General features: G+C 47.2%; 1 protein-coding gene across 3 annotated transcripts in view; it reads right to left on the bottom strand.

The window, feature by feature from the left end:
* CLSTN3 (calsyntenin 3) overlaps positions 1-21625 on the bottom strand; it is a 51382-nt gene that overhangs the window by 18109 nt on the left and 11648 nt on the right. For all 3 annotated transcript variants that reach the window (XM_060190133.1, XM_007535851.3, XM_060190132.1), the window contains exons 4-12: positions 20361-20569; positions 19470-19619; positions 19103-19288; positions 17818-18099; positions 16308-16420; positions 9382-9544; positions 8385-8441; positions 7477-7634; positions 7208-7356 (exon numbers count right to left, since the gene is read on the bottom strand). In XM_060190133.1, coding sequence (XP_060046116.1) covers positions 7208-7356; positions 7477-7634; positions 8385-8441; positions 9382-9544; positions 16308-16420; positions 17818-18099; positions 19103-19288; positions 19470-19619; positions 20361-20569 — 1467 coding nt within the window. The remainder of the gene's footprint in view (positions 1-7207; positions 7357-7476; positions 7635-8384; positions 8442-9381; positions 9545-16307; positions 16421-17817; positions 18100-19102; positions 19289-19469; positions 19620-20360; positions 20570-21625) is intronic.

Consider the following 21625-nt stretch of genomic DNA (forward strand, 5'->3'; position numbering starts at 1 on the left):
CCCAGAGGGATAGAGAATGGGAAGGCTATCAGGGGAGGTGATGGGATATAGAGATCTGGTGGTGGAAACTGTGTGGAGTTGTATCCCTTATATCCTATGGTTTTGTTAATGTCTCCTTTTTTAAATAAATAAATAAAAAGAAATATGCATCCCAGTTAAAGATGTTTCTCATGCCAAGTCCACAATCTTCCCACCACACCACAACCCCCATCTGGGGCCTGGGCTTGCACCAGTCAGACTGATTCATAAAGAAGGACCGCCTTGAGCAAAAGCTTTCATATGAGAGTTGGTAATTTAGCAGCAGAAACCACTGTTTGGGTGTTTGTACTCATGGAGATGCTTTTACTGGAAGGACTGTGATGTCACTGATAGCACCCAATCTGTCAGTGGGGCTCAAGCAGGATCTAAGAACTCCTGCCTGAAGTTACAGGTGCCAGCAGATGTGCTTGTGTCACCAGAACAGGGCCCATGGCAATCTGCGCTGTCATTGGGAGAGGCCTTCATATTTTCCTGTCTCCCGAAATACAGCCCCAAACAGGTTCCAACAGACACTTGTGCTGTGAAGTGTGAGCCAGGAGGATCTGGAGGAGGACAGCCAAGTGCAGCCGGGCCAGATGCATGGATAAGCTGGAAATATTAAGAGGTGGAACACAGACTGATCATCACATGAACGGAGGGAAAGGAAAAGGAAAGAAGAAAAGAAAAGAAGAGAAAAGAAAAGAAGGAAAAGAAGAGGGAAACAGGAAGAAGAGGAAAGGGAGGGAAGAAAGACAAGAGAAAAAAGCTAGGGTGTGAATGGGATGTCTGGGAAGGGTGATAAAATTCAACAAGAAAAAAAAAAGCTACTGCACTAGTCTTTGAAGAAGGTAGGGCTTTCCTGGGCAAAGGTTGACCCTAAAGTAGACCAGAGGAGAACATTAAAAGGAGTGGAAAGTGAGAAAGGCAGACAAAAGTCAAAGGCTTAGGGTTGGGTGGCAGCACTCCTGGTTGAATGAGCAAGTTATAGTGTGTAAGGACATGGGTTTAAGCCCTCCACCCCCACTCGCAGGGAGAAAGCTTCATAAGTGGTGATGCAGTGCTGCAGGTGTCTATCTCCCACTCTCCTCTCAATTTATCTGTCCTACCAAATAAAATGGGAAAAAACTAACTATTTATTTTAAAATTAAAAAGCCAAGGGCTTGAGGGGTCTGGTTCCTATTCTATGTAATGGGCATTTTATGCCCGGGAAGCCATCAGCATCTTTTTTAAAAAATATTTTATTGGTGATTTAATATTGATTCACAAAATTATAAGTTAATAGGGGTATAATTCCATGCTGTTTCCACCACCAGAATTTTGTGTCCCCATCTCCCTCCATTGGAAACTACAGTGGTTCTCCCAAGGTCACAGATATGGGCTGATTTTATAACTGTCTAGCTACAGCTGTGTGTGTGTGTGTGTGTGTGTGTGTGTGTGTGTGTGTGTGTGTGTGTATTCCATTTTTTCCTATGGTCTTGCCTTTACTTCTTTTTTTTAATTGATTTATTGATTTAATAATGATTGGCAAGACTATAGGATAAGAGGGGTGCAATTCCACACAATTCCCCTGCCTTTACTTCTTAAGTCACACCTACACCTTTTACTACTTCCAAGTGACTTTCCTTTTTTCCTCTTTTCTCTCAGATAAAAAGAAACAGTGTCTGGCTTCCTCTGGTGTTTTCCAAATTCTCTTCCCTCTCAGTGATGCTATAAACACAAGGTTCCTGGTAACAAAGCACTAGTAATGAGTGCAGGTGAACTGAAGTTGGAATACTAGACATTAGTCTAGTATTCTAACTAGTTAGAAAGTTATGAAAACAGACCAGATTGCTGCCTGGAAGTGACTCAGTTAATAAAGCCTTAGACTCTTCAAACATGTAGCAGAGTGGTGCTCTGGTTCTCTCTCAAATAAATCTTTAGAAAGCAAACAGACCAGATGAGAAGTAAGACCTTGGATTAGAGTCCTAACTGCATAAATGGGGGGTGGGGGGGAGCTTTCAGATACTGGGTCCCAGAGGCGGTACATAGGGTAAAGTTGGAGAAAAAGCAAAGGTGACTTAGGTCTCAAGCCCAGGTGGTTACAAGGACAGAGACGCCACTGCAGCAGCTGAGAGCTGAGAGCTGAGCTAGAAGGGCTGGTCTGGGCACTGAGGTGCATTATTTCAGCGTCAGCTCTTGGTCTGGAGGCACTGACAGGGCCTGTAAGTATCAAGCAGGTGACACTGAAGAGCTGTGACAGGAGAGCAGAGACAGACAGATGTGGTGGCCACCTGTTCAGGGGAGCATGGCATGAGCTGATGGGAGAACTGCTCACCTCTGGCATATGGTGATCCTAGGACTGTGGAGGCTCAGTCATGAGAGTCTCTTGGCATAACCATTATGCTCTCCACCCCACCTAACTTAAGGAAGGGGGCTCAAGGACCTGGGTTCAAGCCCCCTGGTTCCCACCTGCAGGGGGGAAGCTTCATGAGTGGTGAAGTAGTGCAGCAGGTATCTCTCTTTCTCTTCTGTTGGTAAGCATGAGACCCCTTCTGTTTCATTTGGTTTAAATCTCCCCTGTTTAACACTATTCTATTTACATAACCACTTCATTCTATTTACATAACCACTGTTAACAAGTACCACCCTCCCTCCAGGGCATTGGTGGTTCAGTAATAGGATTCTCGCCTGCTCCACCCCCTCCTTGTCACACTCTGATTTTCACCAGTCACTTTTCTCTCCACCCTCTCTATGTCACATCCTGTTTCCACCCTACTTGGCAAGTATATATAAAGACAGCATTGTGAGTTTTACTTTACCTTGAGTTTAGCTTAGCTCGTCTTACGATTGTGCTGCGTCCTGCATGAATAAAGAGATACTGCCTACAGCTCAACCATGAGTCCCTGGTCATCTGTTACCCACCCGTGAAGCCAGCCCGGCGAAAACAACCTAGCCTGGCGAAAACAACACTCTTCCTCTCTATATCCCAGTTCCCTCTCAATTTCCCTGTCTCTATCCAAAAAAAAAAAAGAATGGCCATCAGGATCAGTGGCTTAGTAGTACAGGCACCATGCTCCAGCAATAACCCTGGGGGAAAAACTTTTAATTAAAAAAAAAAAAACCTCAAAAAAGAAAAAATAAGAGTTAGAAAAAAAGAGTTAATGGAGGAAGAATTATTATTTGACATGATATTGGGAAAATATCCTTTTTCTGGGGAAAAAATCTCTTTTGCCACTTGGAGAAAAAATAAACTTACATTGAAATAAATTACGGGTGTTAAAAGATTTGTATATACCTATGTTCATAGCAGCATAATTGGTAGTAGCCAAAACCTGGAAGCAACCCAGGTGTCCAACAGCAGATGAGGGGCTGAGCAAGTTGTGGTATATACACACAATGGAATACTACTCAGCTGTTAAAAGTGGTGATTTCACCATTTTCAGGCCATCTTGGATAGACCTTGAAAAAATCATGTTAAGTGAAATAAGTCAGAAACAGAAGGATGAATATGAGATGGTCTCACTCTCAGGCAGAAGTTGAAAAACAAGATCAGAAAAGAAAACACAAGTAGAACCTGAACTGTATTGGACCAAAGTAAAAGACTCTGGAGTGTGTGGGGGTGGGGTGGGGAGGAATACAGGTCCAAAAAGGATGACATAGGAACTAGTGGGGGTTGTATTGTTATGTGGAAAACTGAGAAATGTTATGCATGTACAAACTACTGTATTTACTGTCAACTTTAAAACATTAATCCCCCAATAATTTTTTTTTAATCCCAGGTGTTGATATAAAAATAAATAAATAAATAAATAAATAAATATGGAACTGGGTGGTGGTGCACCTGGTTGAACACACACACTACCACATGCAAGGACCTAGATTCAAGGCCCCAGTCCCCACAGCAGGAGGGATGCTTCCTGAGTGGTGAATCAGTACTGCAGGTATCTCTCTTTCTCCCCCTTCCCTCTAAATTGCCGTGTCTATAGAAAATTTCATAAATAAATATATTAAGAAAAGCATGCACTGACTGAATATTTGTATAAATCTGGCATAAAAAACAGATGTCCAAGCATGGAACAGAGACAGGGAGGCCTGCTGTTATGTGACATGCGCTTGCATGTTCTCTGTCCCCTCCCCCGTCACACACACACACACACACACACACACACACACACACACACACCACAACCCCAAGGGAATGTGAGAACAGCATTAACCACATTCTAGCCCCGCAAAATGAAGAAATAGACACTCTAGCTTTCTCAGTCTTATAAAGAAAATAATAAAGTCCATTCCCACTAATAAAGGACCAAAGTAAGCCCTCCAAGGAATTCAGATGAGCCCAACTGCAAAGAGGATGTCAGTTACTCCTGTGGGGCCTGACTGCTGAAATCCATCCTGAGACAAGAGACAGAGCCCTCCCCATCCCCTATCCCCCTTCTGCACTGGTCTCTCCTTTCTGCAGTGGCAGATGGGGAGGAGGAGTTAGTTCCCTGGTCTCTGAGAGAGTCAGCTCTTCTGAACTGAAGAGTGATCTTTAACAAGTGGAGTTCCGAGGAGGACATGGTGGGGTTCATGCTCAGCTCTGATCTGCACCCACGGGCCCTCATCCTACCTCATTCCACCCCATGAGCCCCAGAAGTCCCTGTTCTGCACTGCTCTGTGGCATGGGATTCTCATGCCCAGTCGCTGACCAGAACTTGGAGCCTTCTCCTCTCTAAACCCACCCTTCCTGGGGCTGGGACAAGTCAGAGGTGCACACCTTCAACCAACATATGGAGAAACTGAGGCAGAATAGCAGGAGAGGGATCCACTCAGGAATCCTGATTCCGATGTTATTCGATCTACCCACTAGATAGCAGTATCACCTAAAATTGTCCCCACAACATACTCGGGTGAGAGACTTAAGAGAGAGAGAGCCAACTTAAGAGCTGCGGAGATAGCATAATGGTTATGCTAAAAAGACTTTCAAGCATGAGGCACCAAGGGTCCCAGGTTCAGTTCCCAATCCCATAAGCCAGGGCTGAACAGTGCTCTGGTTAAAAAACAACAAAATTAATTTAAATTAAATTAAATTAAAGCCAGGAGTCGGGCGGTAGAGCAGCGGGTTAAGCACAGGTGGCACAAAGTGTAAGGACCGGCATAAGGATCCTAGTTAGAGCCCCCGGCTCCCCACCTGCAGGGGAGTTGCTTCACAAGTGGTAAAGCAGGTCTGCAGGTGTCTCTCTTTCTCCCTCTCTGTCTTCCCCTCCTCTCTCCATTTCTCTCTGTCCTATCCAACAACAACAATAATAACTACAACAATAAAACAAGAGCAACAAAAGGGAATAAATATTTTAAATATATATATATATTTTTTTTTTTTTAAAAAAATAAATAAAAGCCACTGTTTGTAGAATACATCCTCTCTCAGCAGGGCATTTGGTCTGGGTTCTGGATGATATTGTTTAATTCTCATAACTATCCCATAAATTAGCTTTATTCTTTTTCTTACTTTACTATGTTTTCTCTGTGCTAGAAAGCTAGCAAAGAAGAGACTCTGTGTCCTTAATCTGGATGTTTAAAGACCCATTACAATTAAACCTTGAAGTAATCTAAAATTTTTCTCTGCGGGACTTCAAAATCTTCACTTTTTCTGTGAAGGGGTAGAATGGAAATACTCTGCAGCTCTGGGGGTTATATGGTTTCTGTCTCACCTCCTCAGCCCTGTCATCCTAGTGGAAAAGCAATCGATTTATCAATATACAGGTGAATGAGCATGGCTGGCATCTAATAAAACTTTCTTTACAAAAAAGAAGAAGAAGAAGACAAAGACGAAGAAGAAGAAGGGTCAAGTGGTTTACTCGGTTGAGCACACTCATTACCATGATAAAGAACTGGTACAAGCCCCTGGCCTCCACTTGCAGGGGGAAGCTTCAAGAGCAGTGAAACAGTGCTGCAGGTATCTCTCTCCATTTCTATCTCCTCCTTTCCTCTCTATTTCTCTCTGTCCTATCAAATAAAAGAATAAAAAGAGAAAGAGAAAGGAAGGAAGGAAAGAAGGGCAGCAAGTCAGACTAATTTCAGACCTGTCATAGGTTATCAACCCCCAGGGCTACATCATTCTATCTGGCCTCGCAAAAGCTTGATGGCTCGAGATTAAATCAGGTCAGACAACTAGAGCTATGTGCCCAGCATCACACATGCAACTCATATTGAGTAAGAATTAAAGTCAGGGGAGTCGGGCGTAGCACAGCGGGTTAAGCGCATGTAGCGCAAAGCGCAAGGACCGGCTGAAGGATCCCGGTTCGAGCCCCCGGCTCCCCACCTGCAGGGGAGTTGCTTCACAAGTGGTGAAGCAGGTCTGTAGGTGTCTATCTTTCTCTCCCCCTCTCTGTCTTCCCCTCCTCTCTCCATTTCTCTCTGTCCTATCCAACAACAACATCAATAATAACTACAATAATGAAACATCAAGGGCAACAAAATGGAATAAATAAATAAATACTAGAAAATAAATCTTAAAAAATGTAAAAAAAAATTAAAGTCAGGGGAACATTGAGACAGCTCACCTTGGGGGGAGGCTCCTGCTTTGCCACGTGCAAGACGGAGGTTTGAGCCCCCAGTACACTCAATGTAGGTATTTACAACACTGAGGGAAGCTTCAGTATTGTGATCTCTCTCTCTCTCTCTGACTCTCTTTTTATTTTATTTGTTTATTGGATAGATACAGTGAGAAACTGAGAAGGAAAGGGGAGATGTAGAGAAAGAAAAAGAGAGCAGAGACACTGGCAACACTACTTCACCCATTACGAAGCTTCCGCCCTGCAGGTGGGAACCAGGAACTTGAACCTGGGTCTGTGCATTGTAGCATGTGCCCTCAACCAGGTGCACCACCAGTTGGCCCCAATCTGTCTCTCCAGCTTGAAAAGTTGGCACAAAAGTAAAAGAATTGCAGTCAGGACTCTCTTGGCTCTCAGAAAGGCTTTGAACCTTGGGGCCCTAGAAGAGTGCTAAGCAGAAAACCCTGGCCCAGTTGCGGGGAAATCTGAGTCTAGTCCTTGCTCTTCTCCCAGGAAGGCTGTGTCAGTGGAGCAGGTCCACTCTAGAGGCCTGGCCTCCCCACACCACACAATGAGGGTCATGTGACATGTAGGTCTAGTGACATCTAAGGCCCAGGAACTGTGACTGGCCTGGCCCTGCTCTGGGACCCCCATGGCCCCCCAGCACTCACTTGACAGCAGTGGTGAGGCGCAGGGGCCTGACGCCAGGCGTGGCAAAGCGCAGAGTGTTCATGTAAGCCACGTGCTGCAGGGCATGGTTGAAGGTCTCCACATCATCCCCCTCCAGGGTGAGCAGGGACTGCGAGGGGTTCACGTGGACCTGGGTCCCAGACACAGACAGGGCTGAGAGCAGGACCAGGAGGCAGGAAAGGAAGGGAACAGAGGTAGGGGTAGGATGGTGCTCATGCCAGGAGGACAGGGCTGGAGGGAGGGGCTGTACCTTCATGCCTTTGCCCAGGCTCTCGAAATCCCTATAGTCCAGCCCCTCCCGACATGCATAGAGGCACTTGATGACCTCGCGGCTCTCCAGGCGGCCTGAGCGCACGCTGAAACCAGCCAGGTAGCCGTGGAAATAGTGGTGGATCAGCAAGGGGTCTCCTAAGGCAGGAACACAGGGGCAGACAGGAGGTAAGAGGAGACAGGACACAGGCGAGGGAAGGAGGTGGAGAGGACGGAGGAAGAGTAAGAGCAGGAGCCCTTCGGAAGAAGGTGGATGTGTGGAAACTGGAAAAGGTGGGGGGGAGGTGGGGGAGGAGGAAAGGAAGAAGGGGGAAAAGAAAGAGAAGATGGAGGAAAATAAGAGACTCTGAGGACAGTGGAAGAGAAAGAGCAAGAACCTGGAGAAAGAAAGCAGGAGATGTGTAGGAGGAACTGGAAGGAGGAGAGAGGGAGTCGGGGAGGGAGGGAGAGAGAGAATGGAGGAAGAGAGACTCTGGGGAGGACACTGGAAGAGGGAGCTTGAGAGTGGGAGGAAGGAGAGCAGGACCAAAGGGGACAAGAGGAGCACAGGGAAAAAACAGACTGTGGACAGACCCAGTAGATGTGTGTGAGCTTCACACCTGCTCAGCAGTCCCCTGCTGTGTGGCTCCCTCCTGCCTTCTGTGCTTTGCTGGTGCAAAACCACAAAGAGCAGGGCTTTGTCTCTCTCAGTGGGCAAGAGAGGACTCCCAAAATCCAGCCAAGCTCCATCTGGCCTTACCTCTCTCCAGGGAAAAAGCCCCTGCACTGCAGCAGGTCCAGGAGGTACTGCCCCCTGGTGGCAGCGTTCAGCAGTGCAGAGCCAGGCTGTCTAGGGTTGGAATGGGGAAGGTGAAATTTTCTGGCCTTCCGTTTTTCTACACACAGTACCTTGTGAGGGGTCTGTGCTATTGTCAGCTCCCTTCTCCTTCTCTTTGTTCTTCTCCTCTGGAGGGAATAAAGAGTGAGGGTGAGCTCAGGGTTGTGGGGACAGAGACTGACAGTAAGCTGTCTGGCCTGCTCTGACACTGCTAGTATCCCAGCCCTGAAGTCCCAGCCTTCCTTGGGCATATCTTAATTTCCAGGCCTCTGTCATAAACATATACAAACTGTCACTCAGAAAATATAAGGGCGGGTCCAGGAAGTGATGCACCTGGTTGAACACACATGTTGTAATGTGCAAAGACCCAGGTTCAAACCTCCCCAGTTCCCACCTGCAGGGAGGAAGCTTCACAAGTGGTGAAGCAGTATTACAGGTGTCTCTCTCTTTCTTCCTTTCTCTCCCCCTTCCCTCTCAATTTTTCTCTGTCTCTACTCAAAATAAGTATTTTTTAAAAGAAAGCAAGAAAATATAAAGACAATGACACACACACGTGTGTACACTCTCGAGAGTGCCCAGTGGATAAAGCACTAGAGTCTCAAGCATGAGATCCTGAGCTTGATCTCCAGTACTGCATGTTCCAAAGTGATACTTGGGTTCTCTCTTCCACTTTCCTTCCTCCTCCTGCTCCTCTCTCACTAATAACCATTTAAAAAATCAAGAAGGAAGAAATGACAGAAATAACTTAAAAGTTGGAAGCCTGAGAATTCTCAAAACTTGAGTTTCTGGCTGCCAACAGAGGACTGGGCTATAAGAAATGCAGTCATCATAACGGGACACTGGGAATGGTTGACACTACAGATTGGGACGCTGGAGAAGGATATTCCTCCAAGGCAGAATAGGATGACCAGCTGGATGAGTGGCTGTTATGGGGACTACTGGTCCCTTCCACTGGAGAACTTCCTGCAGGGAGATGCTTGAGACTAGGCTGCCCTGGCTCCTTCACCCGCCCTCGGCCACTAGGGGCACCCACTGGAAGTATATTCACTGTGAGGTTCTGAGGCTTACCAGTCCAGCAGGCCCCAATCATGAGAGCAGGCTCCCTTCGGGGAGGGTGGATGAGACCGTTATCATGGATTAGGGCCGGGTCAAAGGAGATGCCGTCGGCATAGAGCGTAACGGTGGGGAACTCAAGGTTCAAAGCGTAGTGGTGCCACTCATCATCACAGACCTGGGGAGACACCAGCATGGACAAGAGCTTCTGAGTCACCTCATCTCTGAGGAGTTAATGCAAGGAACTGCCCCATTCCCAAGAGACAGGGGACATGCCCTCATAGTCCCAGTCTGCTCTATTCCAGCCTAAAGGATAAAACCCTTGCCCATAGTCTGTCAGCTTCAACCTAGTACCCGGATTGCTCTCTTCAGGTGAATGCTGAAAGCCACACAAATGCCTAAAAGGAGTGACATACTCTTGTGGGCACCTCTTCTCCAAACCCTTATTATATTTCTTAGCTTTTTCTCTCACACTGGAGCACACTGCTCAGCAATGGCTTATGGTGGTGGCTTGTGATTGGACCTTTGGTACCCCAGGCATAAGAGTCTTTTTGCATAACCCCTATGCTATTTCCCCAGCCTTTTAAAAATTATTTCTTGGTTTTTTTTAATAAAAAGAGATACAAACCAAAAGATACAGAGAGAGGCCAGAGCTCTGCTTGGTGCTAGCTTATGGGAGTGCTGAAGACTGAAACTGGGACCTCAGCCTCAGGCATGAAAGTCTTTTTGCAGAACCATTATGCTGTCTCCCCAGCCCCAAACCTCCATTATGTATGTATAACAGGCATCAGACCTCTAGGATAAGGTCTGCAAACCAGCTGGAAGCATTGAGATAAATGTTCTCTCCTATGAAATTTCTGTGAGTCATGGGGTCAGCCAAGATGGGGTAGAGGCTGGCCATTAAGAACAGGGACAGAAAGTTCTCAGCCTTAACAGCTGCCAGATGCCAGGCTTTCTCAAAGTCTGATTTGACCCTTTTCTCTCTACACTCACTCCCTAGTGATTATACCTCATCTGATCCCATGAGTTCAACTATCATATTCGTGTTGTTAGCACCAAAATCCATCTCTGTAGCCCAGACCACTCCTGCCAGTGCCTGGCTCTCCACCCTCTTGTGTTACAGTTCTCTGTAGTTAGTACACCTGGAAGAGACGGGGTTCAGTTCCAGACCACTGCCACAAAGTGAACCTCTCGGTAAACCAATTCACACAGACAAGCAGATCTCTCTGTGCATAAAATAAAAATCAGGTTCATGGGATAAGCAGATAGCACAGTGGTTATGCAAGCAAACTCTCAGTTCTGGGGCACTGAAGTTCCAAGGTTCAGTCCCCAATACTACCTACCATAAGCCAGAGCTGAGCAGGGCTCTGGTTTACAAAAAAAAAAAAAAAAAAGTTCAAATTAACTCCAGCGTCGGCTCACTTACCAGCAGGGATACACACCAAGGAATGTGTCGCTGGGCACCTCTGCCCCTGCACCAACATCACAGAGCATAACTGCACACACCTAGACGCTGCCGCCCACTAGGAAGCTCAGCTGTCTAGCTACATGGTGTAGCCTGGTGGAAGTCTCACCGTGGCGGAGCAAGCAGCTTGCTGTTGACTGAAATGTCACTGGGGAACACTAAGCGAACGCACACCTTCACCAAAAATGCTTTGCTGCTTTAAAAAACAGTGCTATGCAGGGGGCTGGGTGATGGCACAATGGAGAGTGCACTTGTTATCAAGGGCAAGTTCCTGGGTTCAAACCCCTAGTCCCCCCCACCTGCAAGGAAGAGACTTCAAAGACTGTGAAGCAGGGCGAGGTGTCTCTCTCCCTATTTCTCTATTCCCTCTCAATTTCTCTTTGTCCTATTTTTTTAAAAAAGGATGGGGGAGATGATAAAATAAATAATGTTGGCAGTCCGGTGGTAGTGCAGCGGGTTAAGCACAGGTGGCGCAAAGCCCAAGGACCATGGTAAGGAACCCTGTTCGAGCCCCCTGGCTCCCCACCTGAAGGGGAGTCGCTTCACAGGTGGTGAAGCAGGTCTGCAGGTGTCTGTCTTTCTCTCCCCCTCTCTGTCTTCCCCTCCTCTTTCCATTTTTCTCTGTCCTATCCGACAACGACAACATCAATAACAACAGTAATAACTACAACAATAAAACAACCAGGGCAACAAAAGGGAATAAATATAAATAAATAAATAAATAAATAAATAAATAAATAAATAAAGCTACCCAGTGGCCAGGGAGGTGGCACAATGGATAGTGTTGTATTCTCAAGCTTGAGGTCCCGAGTTCCTCCCTGGCATCGCATGAGCCAGAGTAGTGCTCTGGTGTTGTCCTTGCTCATCCTCTCCCTCTCCTGCCCTCTCTCTACTCATAAACAATCATCCTTTTAATGCTAACCAGCATCCAAACAGTTGGAAAATTGAAATATACTGATGGGCTCCACACAGGGTTGCCACAAACCATGAGTTTGTTAAAAGCGAGTGTCTGTGAAAAGCAAGAAAACAAAGGGCAATGAATCGAGGCCTGGCTGGGTGAGACGAAGCAACTTCCCAGCCTTTCAGCTCTTTCTGGCAGTGTAAGGGCTCCACCATCCCTTGGGAGGTATCCTCCAGGTTTCCCTTCCCCTCATTCCACACGCCTGCCCCATCAGTGGGGGGTGGTCAGCACCAGTTCCCCCAAGAACTGATAAACATGGTTTCTGTCCAGCTTCTGCTTTGGCCACACGGCAGCCAAGCTCTGCCCGCTCCCCAGCACAGCTGAGCCAGCCACAGCCAGCCATGTCTATTTAGAGTGTCTCCTCCATGTATTCTCTCCCCAGTCTGCAAGGTCTTGTTAAGATACAAATTGGGGGTGGGGGGGCAGTGGCACACCCAGTTGAGCCCACATATTACCAAGCACAAGGATCTGGGTTCGAGCCCTCACTCACTACCTGCAGGGAGAAAGCTTCATGAGCAGTGAAGCAGTTCTGCAGGTGTCTCTCTTTCTCTTTGCTTCTCCCCACCCCCTCTCAATTTCTCTCTGTCCTATAAAAAAAAAATAGAAAAAGAAAAAAAAAAGGAAGGAAAGAAAGAATGGAGGAAATAGAGGACTGAAGGGCTGCTGGGAATAGTGAATTTGTAATGCCAGCGTCAAGCCCCAACAATTACCCTGGTGGCAAAAAATGAAGAAGTAAATATAAATAAAAATTTTAAATGTGCAAATTTATTTAATTTCATTTCTTTTTGGGGGGTTCTTCTTTTTTTTAAATTTATTTCTTAATTGGGGAATTAATGTTTTACATTCAACAGTAAATACAATAGTTTGTATATGCATAACATTCCCCAGTTTCCCATTTAACAATACAACCCCTACTATGTCATTTATCGTCCTTCATGGACCTGTATTCTCCCCACCCACCCACCCCAGAGTCTTTTACTTTGGTGCGATATGCCAATTACATTTCAGAAGGAACTGTAAACTGTGGTCAGTGCTCTCTGTGTGAACAAGCAAAGTCCTGAGGTAGAGCACAAGGGAAGCCAAGAAGAGGAGACCTCACTTTAGACAGGGAAGGCCCAACTGAGGTGGAATATCAGCTTAGTATTCAAGGATGAGGAACTGTCATGAAAAGAGACAATTCCAGGTAGATGTGGAAAGGTGCAAAGGCCCTGAGGCACCCAAGCACTCAGCATGTTTCAGGCATGGAGAGAGGGCCATCGAGCTTCCAATGTAGTGAACAAGGCAGAATGAATTGGAGGTTGACAAGAAGGGTCATTGCACAGTGGGTCTTGTGATATGGGGCTTGTTTAGACTTTGAGGGAGGTGGAAAGCTTGTGAAGGATTTAATTGAACTTGTTAAATTTGTGTATCTTGGTGGTGGGGGGGGTAGATAGCATAAGGATTATGAAAAGAGAGTCTCATGCCTGAGGTTCTGAAGTCCCAGGTTCAATCTTCTGCACTACCATAAACCAGAGCTTAGCAGTGCTCTGTTAAAACAACTAAATGATGACATCAATAACAACAACAATAATAACTACAATAAAAAAACAAGGGCAACAAAAGGGAATAAATAAATATTTATATATTTAAAAAATATATATAATATCCCAACCAGAATGCGAGCTCAATGAAGGCAAAGATCTTGTTCCATCTTATAGTCCATTGTGCCCCTAGAACCTAGCAGGAGGACAGAGACATCACTGATGTTGAACATTTGTTCAAATACCTGCTAAGGGGCCGGGTGGCGGTGCACCCAACTGAACGCATATGCTATCAACTGCAAAGGCCCAGGTTCAAGCTCTTGTTCCCCACCTGCAGGAGGAAAGCTTCATAAGCTGTGAAGCAGTGCTGTATGTGTGTGTGTGTTTTCCTCCCTCTCTGTCCTCTCCCCCCCCCCATACACACACACACCTCAATTTTTCTCTGTTTAATCAAGTAAAAAGAAAAGAAGAAAAAGTAGTGCCTGGCAGTGGTGGATTCATAGTGCAGACACCAAGCCCCAGCAGCAACTCTGACGACAGTAAGAGAGAAGGAGGAGGGGGAAGAGGATGAGGAGGGCTCAACAAGTACTTGTTGAATAAATAAAGGCAAATAAAAGAAAAATAGGAAGAATCATCTACTCATATTAGCAATGCTGTGGTGATATCAAGAAGCAGTAAGCAGACTATTTAAAAAAACAAACAAACAAAAAGAGGCCCACACCCTGCAGTAGATAAAGCACTGGATCTTCAAGCATAAGGTCCTCAGGTTTGATCCCTAGTATTACATGTGCCAAAGTGATGTTTTGGTGTCCTGCCCTCCCCCCTCTCTTTCTCCCTCTCTCCACCGGCCCCTCTCTCCCTCTCTCAAATTAGTAAATATTTAAAAACAAATAACTAAATAAAAAGAGGGCCACAAAAAAGTAGAAGCTTTTAAAGACAGTCCTCAACTATCCAGCTTGCAGATTTTCTTGGCCTTTAATTTCCTTGCTCTCTCTCTTCAACATTCTGCTTCTCCCCCCACCCCCCCACCCCACCCCCACACCTGCTTACTCAGCCACTACACCAAAGCTTGCAATGGAAACAGAAGATGGAAACACAAATTGGTCCCCATGGATCCTTGTGGTCAACTTGGAGAATGAATAGAGTCTGCAGGGGAGCCGAGCTGTGGCACACTTGGTTGAGTGCACATGCTATCATGTGTAAAGACCTGGGTTCAAGCCCCCACTCCTCACCTGCTTCACAGGCAGTGAAGCATTGCTGCAGGTGTCTCTCTTTTTCTTCCCCTCTACTTTCTCAATTTCTTTATCTCTATTCAACAAATAAAATATTTTTTAAAAAGATGCTGGGGGCCAGGCGGTGGTGTATTAGTCATGTGTGCCCACATTACAGTGAACAAGGACCCAGGTTTAAGCCCCTGGTCCCCACCTGCAGGAGGAAAGCTTCACAAATGGTGAAGCAGGGCTGCAGATGTCCGTCTCTTTCCCTCCCTACCTCTCCTCCCTTCTTAATTTCTTTCTGTCTCTATCCAATAATAAGGTTAAAAAAAAAAAAAAGGTTGCCAAGAGAGAATTTTACAAGTTTTGCCCATTTTCATTGATCCTTCAGAATCGCAGACAACAACAGTGATAGTCAGAACCTCTAGTGAGAATAATGGTGAGGACTTTTCAGTCTACAAGGTCTATCATATCATTTAAGCCTATAAGCAAATGGAGAGAGAGCATTTCTATTACCCCTATTTAACAGGCCAAGAAACTGAGGTCTAGACTTAGTAACCAAGACAGTGTGGCCAGTAGGTTCCCCAGGCAGGACTCAGACTCAATCTGTCCACCACAGAATAGCTTAAGTGCTCAGTGACAGCTTATGGACTGCTTGAAGGTCAGCGAGAATGTGATGTTACAGGTCTAGATAAGGAAGAGACACCGAAGCCAGCAGCAAGGCAGGGTGCAGTGGCTGGTTGGGTTTAATGTTGAGAGTAACCTGTACCCTACTTCTTCTCTTTCTTTCTTCCTTCCTCCCTTCATTTCTTCTCCTTCCTTTCCTTCCTTCCATCTTTATTTCTTTTTAATCAGGCATTTAATAGCAGTTTGCAAGATTGCAAAATTACAAAAGACACTTTTTTTTTTCCTACCAGAACACTATCCAGCTCTGGTTTACAGTGGTGTGGGGACTGACTGAACCTGGGCTTTGGAGCCTCAGGCATAAGAGTCTTTTTGCATAGCCATTATGCTAGCTCCCTTGTTCCTACTTCTTCTATTTTTTTTTCTTCCAGGGTTATTGCTGGGGCTCAGTGCCTGCACTATGAATCCACTGCTTCTGAAGGCCATTTTCGCCATTTATTTTTTGTTGCCCTTATTGTTGTTATTGTTATTGTGGTTACTGCTGTCATTGTTGCTGGATAGGACAGAGAAATTGAGAGAGAAGAGGAAGACAGAGAGAGGGAAGAGAAAGATAGACACCTAAAGACTTGCTTCACCACCTGTGAAACAACCTCCCCGCAGGTGGGCAGCTGGGGGTTCAAAACAGGATCTTTACGCTGGTCATCATGCTTTGTGCCATGTGCACTTAACCCGCTGCACTACCAGCTGCCCCTCCCCACCATCACTTCCTTTTCATCCAGGAGTGCTTTCCACAGGAGACAAGTCTTAGAAAAGGAGAACAACAGCACCTAGTAGTCAAATGGTCAGGAACTGAAGGAAGAAGAAAGGGTAGGTGGCTCAGCAGCAGAGGGCCTGTCTTGCCTGCCTAAAGCCCTGGGCTCAGTCCCCAGCACCACATTGTGCTTTGCACACATACTCTCATAAACAAAACAGGGGGAGAGGACTACCAAGGAGGTAGGTGATTCAGCAGCAGTGCACATGCATGAAACTCTGGATTTAATCTCCAACACCAAGGAAAAAAAGAAAGAGCTCAGGGAAACCCAGAAAGTCCACCCTCCCCTCTCCCTTGAAAGTGGTAGCCCTCACCCAGCTCTTCCAGGACCCAGCTCAGGCCTCACCTGCTCCAGCTTCCAGAGGAACTTGACGGGGCGGGCACTCTCCAACAAGGGCCAGTACAGAAAGGCAATGCGGCAGCCATGGACCGTCAGAGAGTAGTGTGAGAAGCCATCCTCTGTGGGGGGAGTAGGCAGGGCTCAGACAGGGGCCTGAGGTGAGGACAGGCTCCAAGTGCCAACAGGGAGAGAACGCTGGGTCCTCTTCTCTTCTTCCATGTATTCTTTCTCCCACATTTTCTACTTTCTCTTCCCACCTCTCTCCTCCCTCAGAAACCAGCCCAATGATAACTAAGGCTTCTCAAACACTTTGATTGACAGAGGAACACAGCCAGTCTGCTTTCAACAGATTTTAACTGGTCCTTTGGTTCATACACATGTAATGGGATCAAGAGAAAGAGCCTCAGAGAAGTGGCCGGAAGTAGAAGAGGGTAGGGCTGAGCCCTTCCTAAAGGGATGCACCCTAGAGTCAGGGGAAGAGGAGCACCATTAGCCTCAGAGGGGGAGAAGGAGGAAGGGTAGGGGTGGTGGGAGATAATGGGGCAAGGGCACTGGAAGGGCCTTGGGAAATTTAGGGAGTTATCTGCTATGTGGTGGGTGCCCCAAAAGTTGGGAAAATGAAAAGTTGAACGCAGCCACTGCATGTTTAGAGTAATGGGACCTCAACTTGTCATGTAGAGACAAAATCACAGAATTTCAGAGTGTAAAACCCAGGAGTCACATTATAAAGGATGGCTTTCTGCATTGGGTCATTTCTTTAGACACAAAAGCATGGCTGAATCTCCTGACCATCTCTGTCTTCTAGATGGATAGAACTTGAGTAAAGTTGAACATCATCAGTGTTTCCTATTTTTTTCCAGACTTTTGTTTTGAATGATTCACTTAGTTGTCTAAACGCTAATATGACACCATCCTCACCATCATTACATAACTCATACAGATCAAGTGTGTCAGTTTTGATGTTTTGATGTTCTGATGTATACTTGAGATTTAGCTGGTTATAAGATCTTCAAATGCCAGAAGTACTTCCTAGGCCCGCTGGACTGAATAAGAACAGCAAAATCTCTCGTTAAATGAAAGACATCTCCCAGGCCCATGAGGCACCACAGTGGAGAGGGCACTGGGCTTGGAAGCATGAGGTTTCAGTTCAATTCCTGAAATCCTATGTACCAAAATCAGGCTTTAGAAGTAGAAGAGGCCAGGGCTGAGCCCTTCCTAGAGAAGGGCCTTCCTGTAGTTTCTCTCTCTCTCTCTCTCTCTCTCCCCCTCCCTCCCTTCCTCCCTTTTCCCCATCTTATGTTAATAAATAAATACAAAAAGAAATAAAGCCACCTCCCATACTTAACCTATCGAGAGAGGGAGAGAGGGAGATGGAGAGAGAGAGAGAGAGAGAGAGAGAGAGAGTAACCCAGCACCACCAATTTACAAATGAATAGTAAGGAAGCAGCCCACCCTCAGCCCCTGCAGCTGGGTAGTAACCAGCTGAGACCAGCACCTGGGGCCTGGAGGGGCTCACCGTTCTGTACAGTGTTGCACACAATGGTCTCCTCCTCCTTCTTGCCCTTGTTGGGAGTCACGCCATGCTTCATCCAGAAGGACAGGGTGAAATGATCACTCAGGTTGTCCTGGGACCCAGAACCCAGGCCGGCGGTGCCACCCACAGGCACCTGCACAGCTTGGGTGCCATTGAACCAGTAGATGAGGCTGCTGTCCTGGCTGTAGTGCACTGAGAGGCCTGCTGTCCAGTTGGCGTTAGGGCCGGGCATGGGCAGCAGGTCCACCTCCCCCGGGGCTGCACCTGTGAGGGAAGCCCAGACAGCACACCTGTCAGCACACCTGTCAGAGTTGGAGGAAGCAGATAGGAAAGCAACTTGGGAGAGAGTGACTGATGGGCAAAGACTCCATACCATCACTTCTGCTGACCTTTCAAAAGACAGAGATGATGGGCCTCTCATCTAGGTAAACAACTCGCCAGGGAGACAGCTCAGCATGTCACATTACAGGGTCTGCATGCCTGAGGTCCCAGAATCCCTGGTTCAGTCCCCAGCACCACCATAAATCAGAACTGAGCAATGCTCTGCTGTGTCTCTCTCATAAGAAAATAATATAAATCTCTCTGATTAAAATGAAATATAGTTGATATTCCCTGGAGGGGGGAGGAGGGAAGAGGAAGACAGCATGATTATGCAAAAAGATTTTGATGCCTGAGGCTCCTCAGGAGGTCCCAAATTCAACCCCCAGCACCACCATAAGCCAAAGCTGAGTGGTACTCTAGTAAAATTAATTATTAAAATAATATAAATCAGAGCTGGGTGGTGGCACACTCAGTTAAGCACACAAATTATCAGGCACGAGGACCCAGGTTTGGGAACCCAGTCCCCACCTGCAGGGGTGAAACTTCACAAGTGGTGAAGCAGGGCTGCAGGCATCTCTCTCCATCTTTCTATCACTCTATCTTATCCTTCCCTCTTGATTTCTCTTTACCTCTACCCAATAAACAAACTAAAAAATATATAAACTTTAATAAAAAGGAAAAAATGTTCATCTCTTTCTCCAGTTCATCTCTCCTAACCTCTGTCCACACCACACTCGGTGACGGCCCTGTGCTATGACTGTGTTGCATTTTGTCAGCTACAAAATGTCTGTTCTGTAAGTCACAAGAGCTAACCACTGCGCTATAACCCCTGTAGATAAATACAGGTGTGGGTGGACCAAGGGAGGGGAGGCAGGTCCTGGGGCAGGTGATGAGAGGCTGCATGGGAGAAGCCAGCCTGGGCATGGGGTGGGAGGGGGGCACCCACCACAGAGTTTCCGGAGCGCACGCTCAGAGTAGTTGTCCCGGTCACAGCCCTTGGCCACGTGGCTGGTCTGCAGCTCGATGGTGGCCTGAATGTTCCACAGGGGTTCATCACAGGTCTCCAGGCGGATGCCAGGGAACAAAGCCAGGCTCCCCGCACCCGGTGCATACTCTATCCTCTTGTTCCAGCCTGCAGGGGAGAGAAAGGAAGGGCAGTGGAGAGTGGGGTGGGAGAGCAGTCCCACCCAGCCACATTGGCTGACCATCACAGCTCCCTCTCCACCAAGTGGCCTCCCAGCCTTTGTGAGTGTCAGGACGGGACCACAAAGGAGACACAGGCGAAGGACTGGTCACAGAGCAGCACTGCTCACCTTGCCAGCTGGGCTTACAGGTGGGCTTCACCTGGATCTCCACCTCAGCGTCATCAGCAGCACGCTTCTTGCCACAGTCATAGGCCGTCACTGTGAACCTGTAGAGCTTCTCGCCACTGTATTGCAGCTTCTCCGTGTTCTCGATGTTCCCTAGAGGGCGAGAGAGACAGCATAACGGTGATGCAAACAGATTCTCATGTCTGAGGCTCTGAGGTCCCAGGTTCAGTCCCCTCCCTGCACCACCATTAGCCAGAGCTGAGCAGTGCTCTGGTCTATCTATCTTTCTTTCTTTCCGTATCTTTCCATAATAATAAATAAATTAAGGGCTAGGGAGACAGTAGAATGGCTCTGCAAAATAACTCCCATGTCTGAGGCTCTGAGGTCCTAGATTCAATCCCCAGCACCAATATCAGCCAGAGATGAACAGTGCTCTGGTCTCTCTCTGTCATCTTTCTGATTAAAATAAAACAAATATGGGCCAGGCAGTGGTGCACCTGGTTAAGTGCACACATTACAGTGCACAAGGACTCAGGTTCAAGCCCCTGGTCCCCACCTATGGGGGAAAGCTTCACGAGTGGTGAAGTAGAGCTGCAGGTGTCTCTCTCCCTCTGTATCTCCCCTACCCCTCTCAATTTCTGTCTCTATCTGACATTAATTAATTAATTTAATTAAAATAAATAAATAAATAAAATAAAGACATTCCCTGAAGGGGGAAGGGGAGACAAATAGAAACACTGAAATAATAGGCAGAAGGCAAGGGGAGAAGCCATGGGCTCACTGGGCATCAGGTGCATCAGGAAGCTAGTAAGAAGGTTCTGGAAGCAGAATGCCATCTCTGGGAATGGGGATCTGAGAGGCAGCACAGCCATAAGGTTGGGGAGGGGGGCTCACCGTCATTGTCGATGAGGAAGGGGGTGTTGGGCGTGAGGATCTCGTAGTAGCAGATCTGGCTGTACTGGGGGGAGCAGTCGCCGTCGATGGCTTCCACCCGCAAGATGCGGTCGTACAGTTTCCCTTCGGTCACGGCAGCGCGGTACAGCCGCTCCACAAACACTGGTGCAAACTCGTTCACGTCATTTACCCGCACGTGCACGGTGGCCCTGGGAGTGGGGAAGAATCAGGGGGGTATCCCCCAGCCCCAGGGAGAGACTACTACTGCACTCAGGAAATGACTGACACGGAGACAGGCAGTGGCATACATGCTTGAGCACACATGTTACCATGCTCAAGGACCAGGTTTTGAGCCCGTTTCCCACCTGCAAATGGGAAGCTTCATAAGCAGCGAAACAGTACTACAGGTGTCTCTTTCTCTCTCTCCCCCTCTATAACCCCCCAACACACACACACACACACACACACACACACTTCTCACTTTCTCTCTGATCTATCAAGTAAGGAAAAATGGCTGCCAGAAACTATAGATTCATGATGCAGGCACTGTACCTTAGTGGCAATTTAAAAAAAGGGGGGGAGGGTAGGGGTGGTGTAGTGGGTTAAATGCATTGAGACCTGCACAAGGGTCCGAGTTCCGGCCCCTGGCTCCCCAGCTCCCCAGCTCCCCACCTGCAGGGGGGTTGCTTCACAAGTGGTGAAGCAGGTCTGCAAGTGTCTATCTTTCTCCCTATTTCCCCTTCATCTCACAATTTCAATAAAAAAAAATTTTTTTAAGGAAAAAATGGCCACCAGTGGATCTGTAGTGCAGGCACCGAGCCTCAGTGATTTTTTTTTTGGAGGCAAAAAAAAAAAAAAAAGTGGAGCAAGGGATGACCCAGGGATGCCAGAAGCTGTTGCCAATTTCTGCACAGGAAGCCCAGACCTGGGGTGCCACCACCAGGGCCAAGCAGAGAACTGTAAGCAGCAAATGCTCCTTCCCAACGGTCAGACACAATGGGATCAGGGAGAAAATGCAGAGTCAATGCCAGTCATGGGAGGGCATATGGCAGTGCAAAGAAGTCATCTGCTTACTGCATGGGTGACCCGTTCCTCTTCATCCACAGCCCCTCCTACACACACACACACCACACACACACACACACAGCAAGAAGAGCTGGAGTGGAGTCCGCCCCCAGACCCCATGAGCAAGGGTCCTATGTCCAAATAGGAAACTGAGTCACTGAGAGCAATCCATCATGGCAGGTCATTAGTGGTGCAGGAAT

Source organism: Erinaceus europaeus, chromosome 4, assembly GCF_950295315.1.
Source record: "Erinaceus europaeus chromosome 4, mEriEur2.1, whole genome shotgun sequence".
Taxonomy (NCBI): Eukaryota; Metazoa; Chordata; class Mammalia; order Eulipotyphla; family Erinaceidae; genus Erinaceus; species Erinaceus europaeus.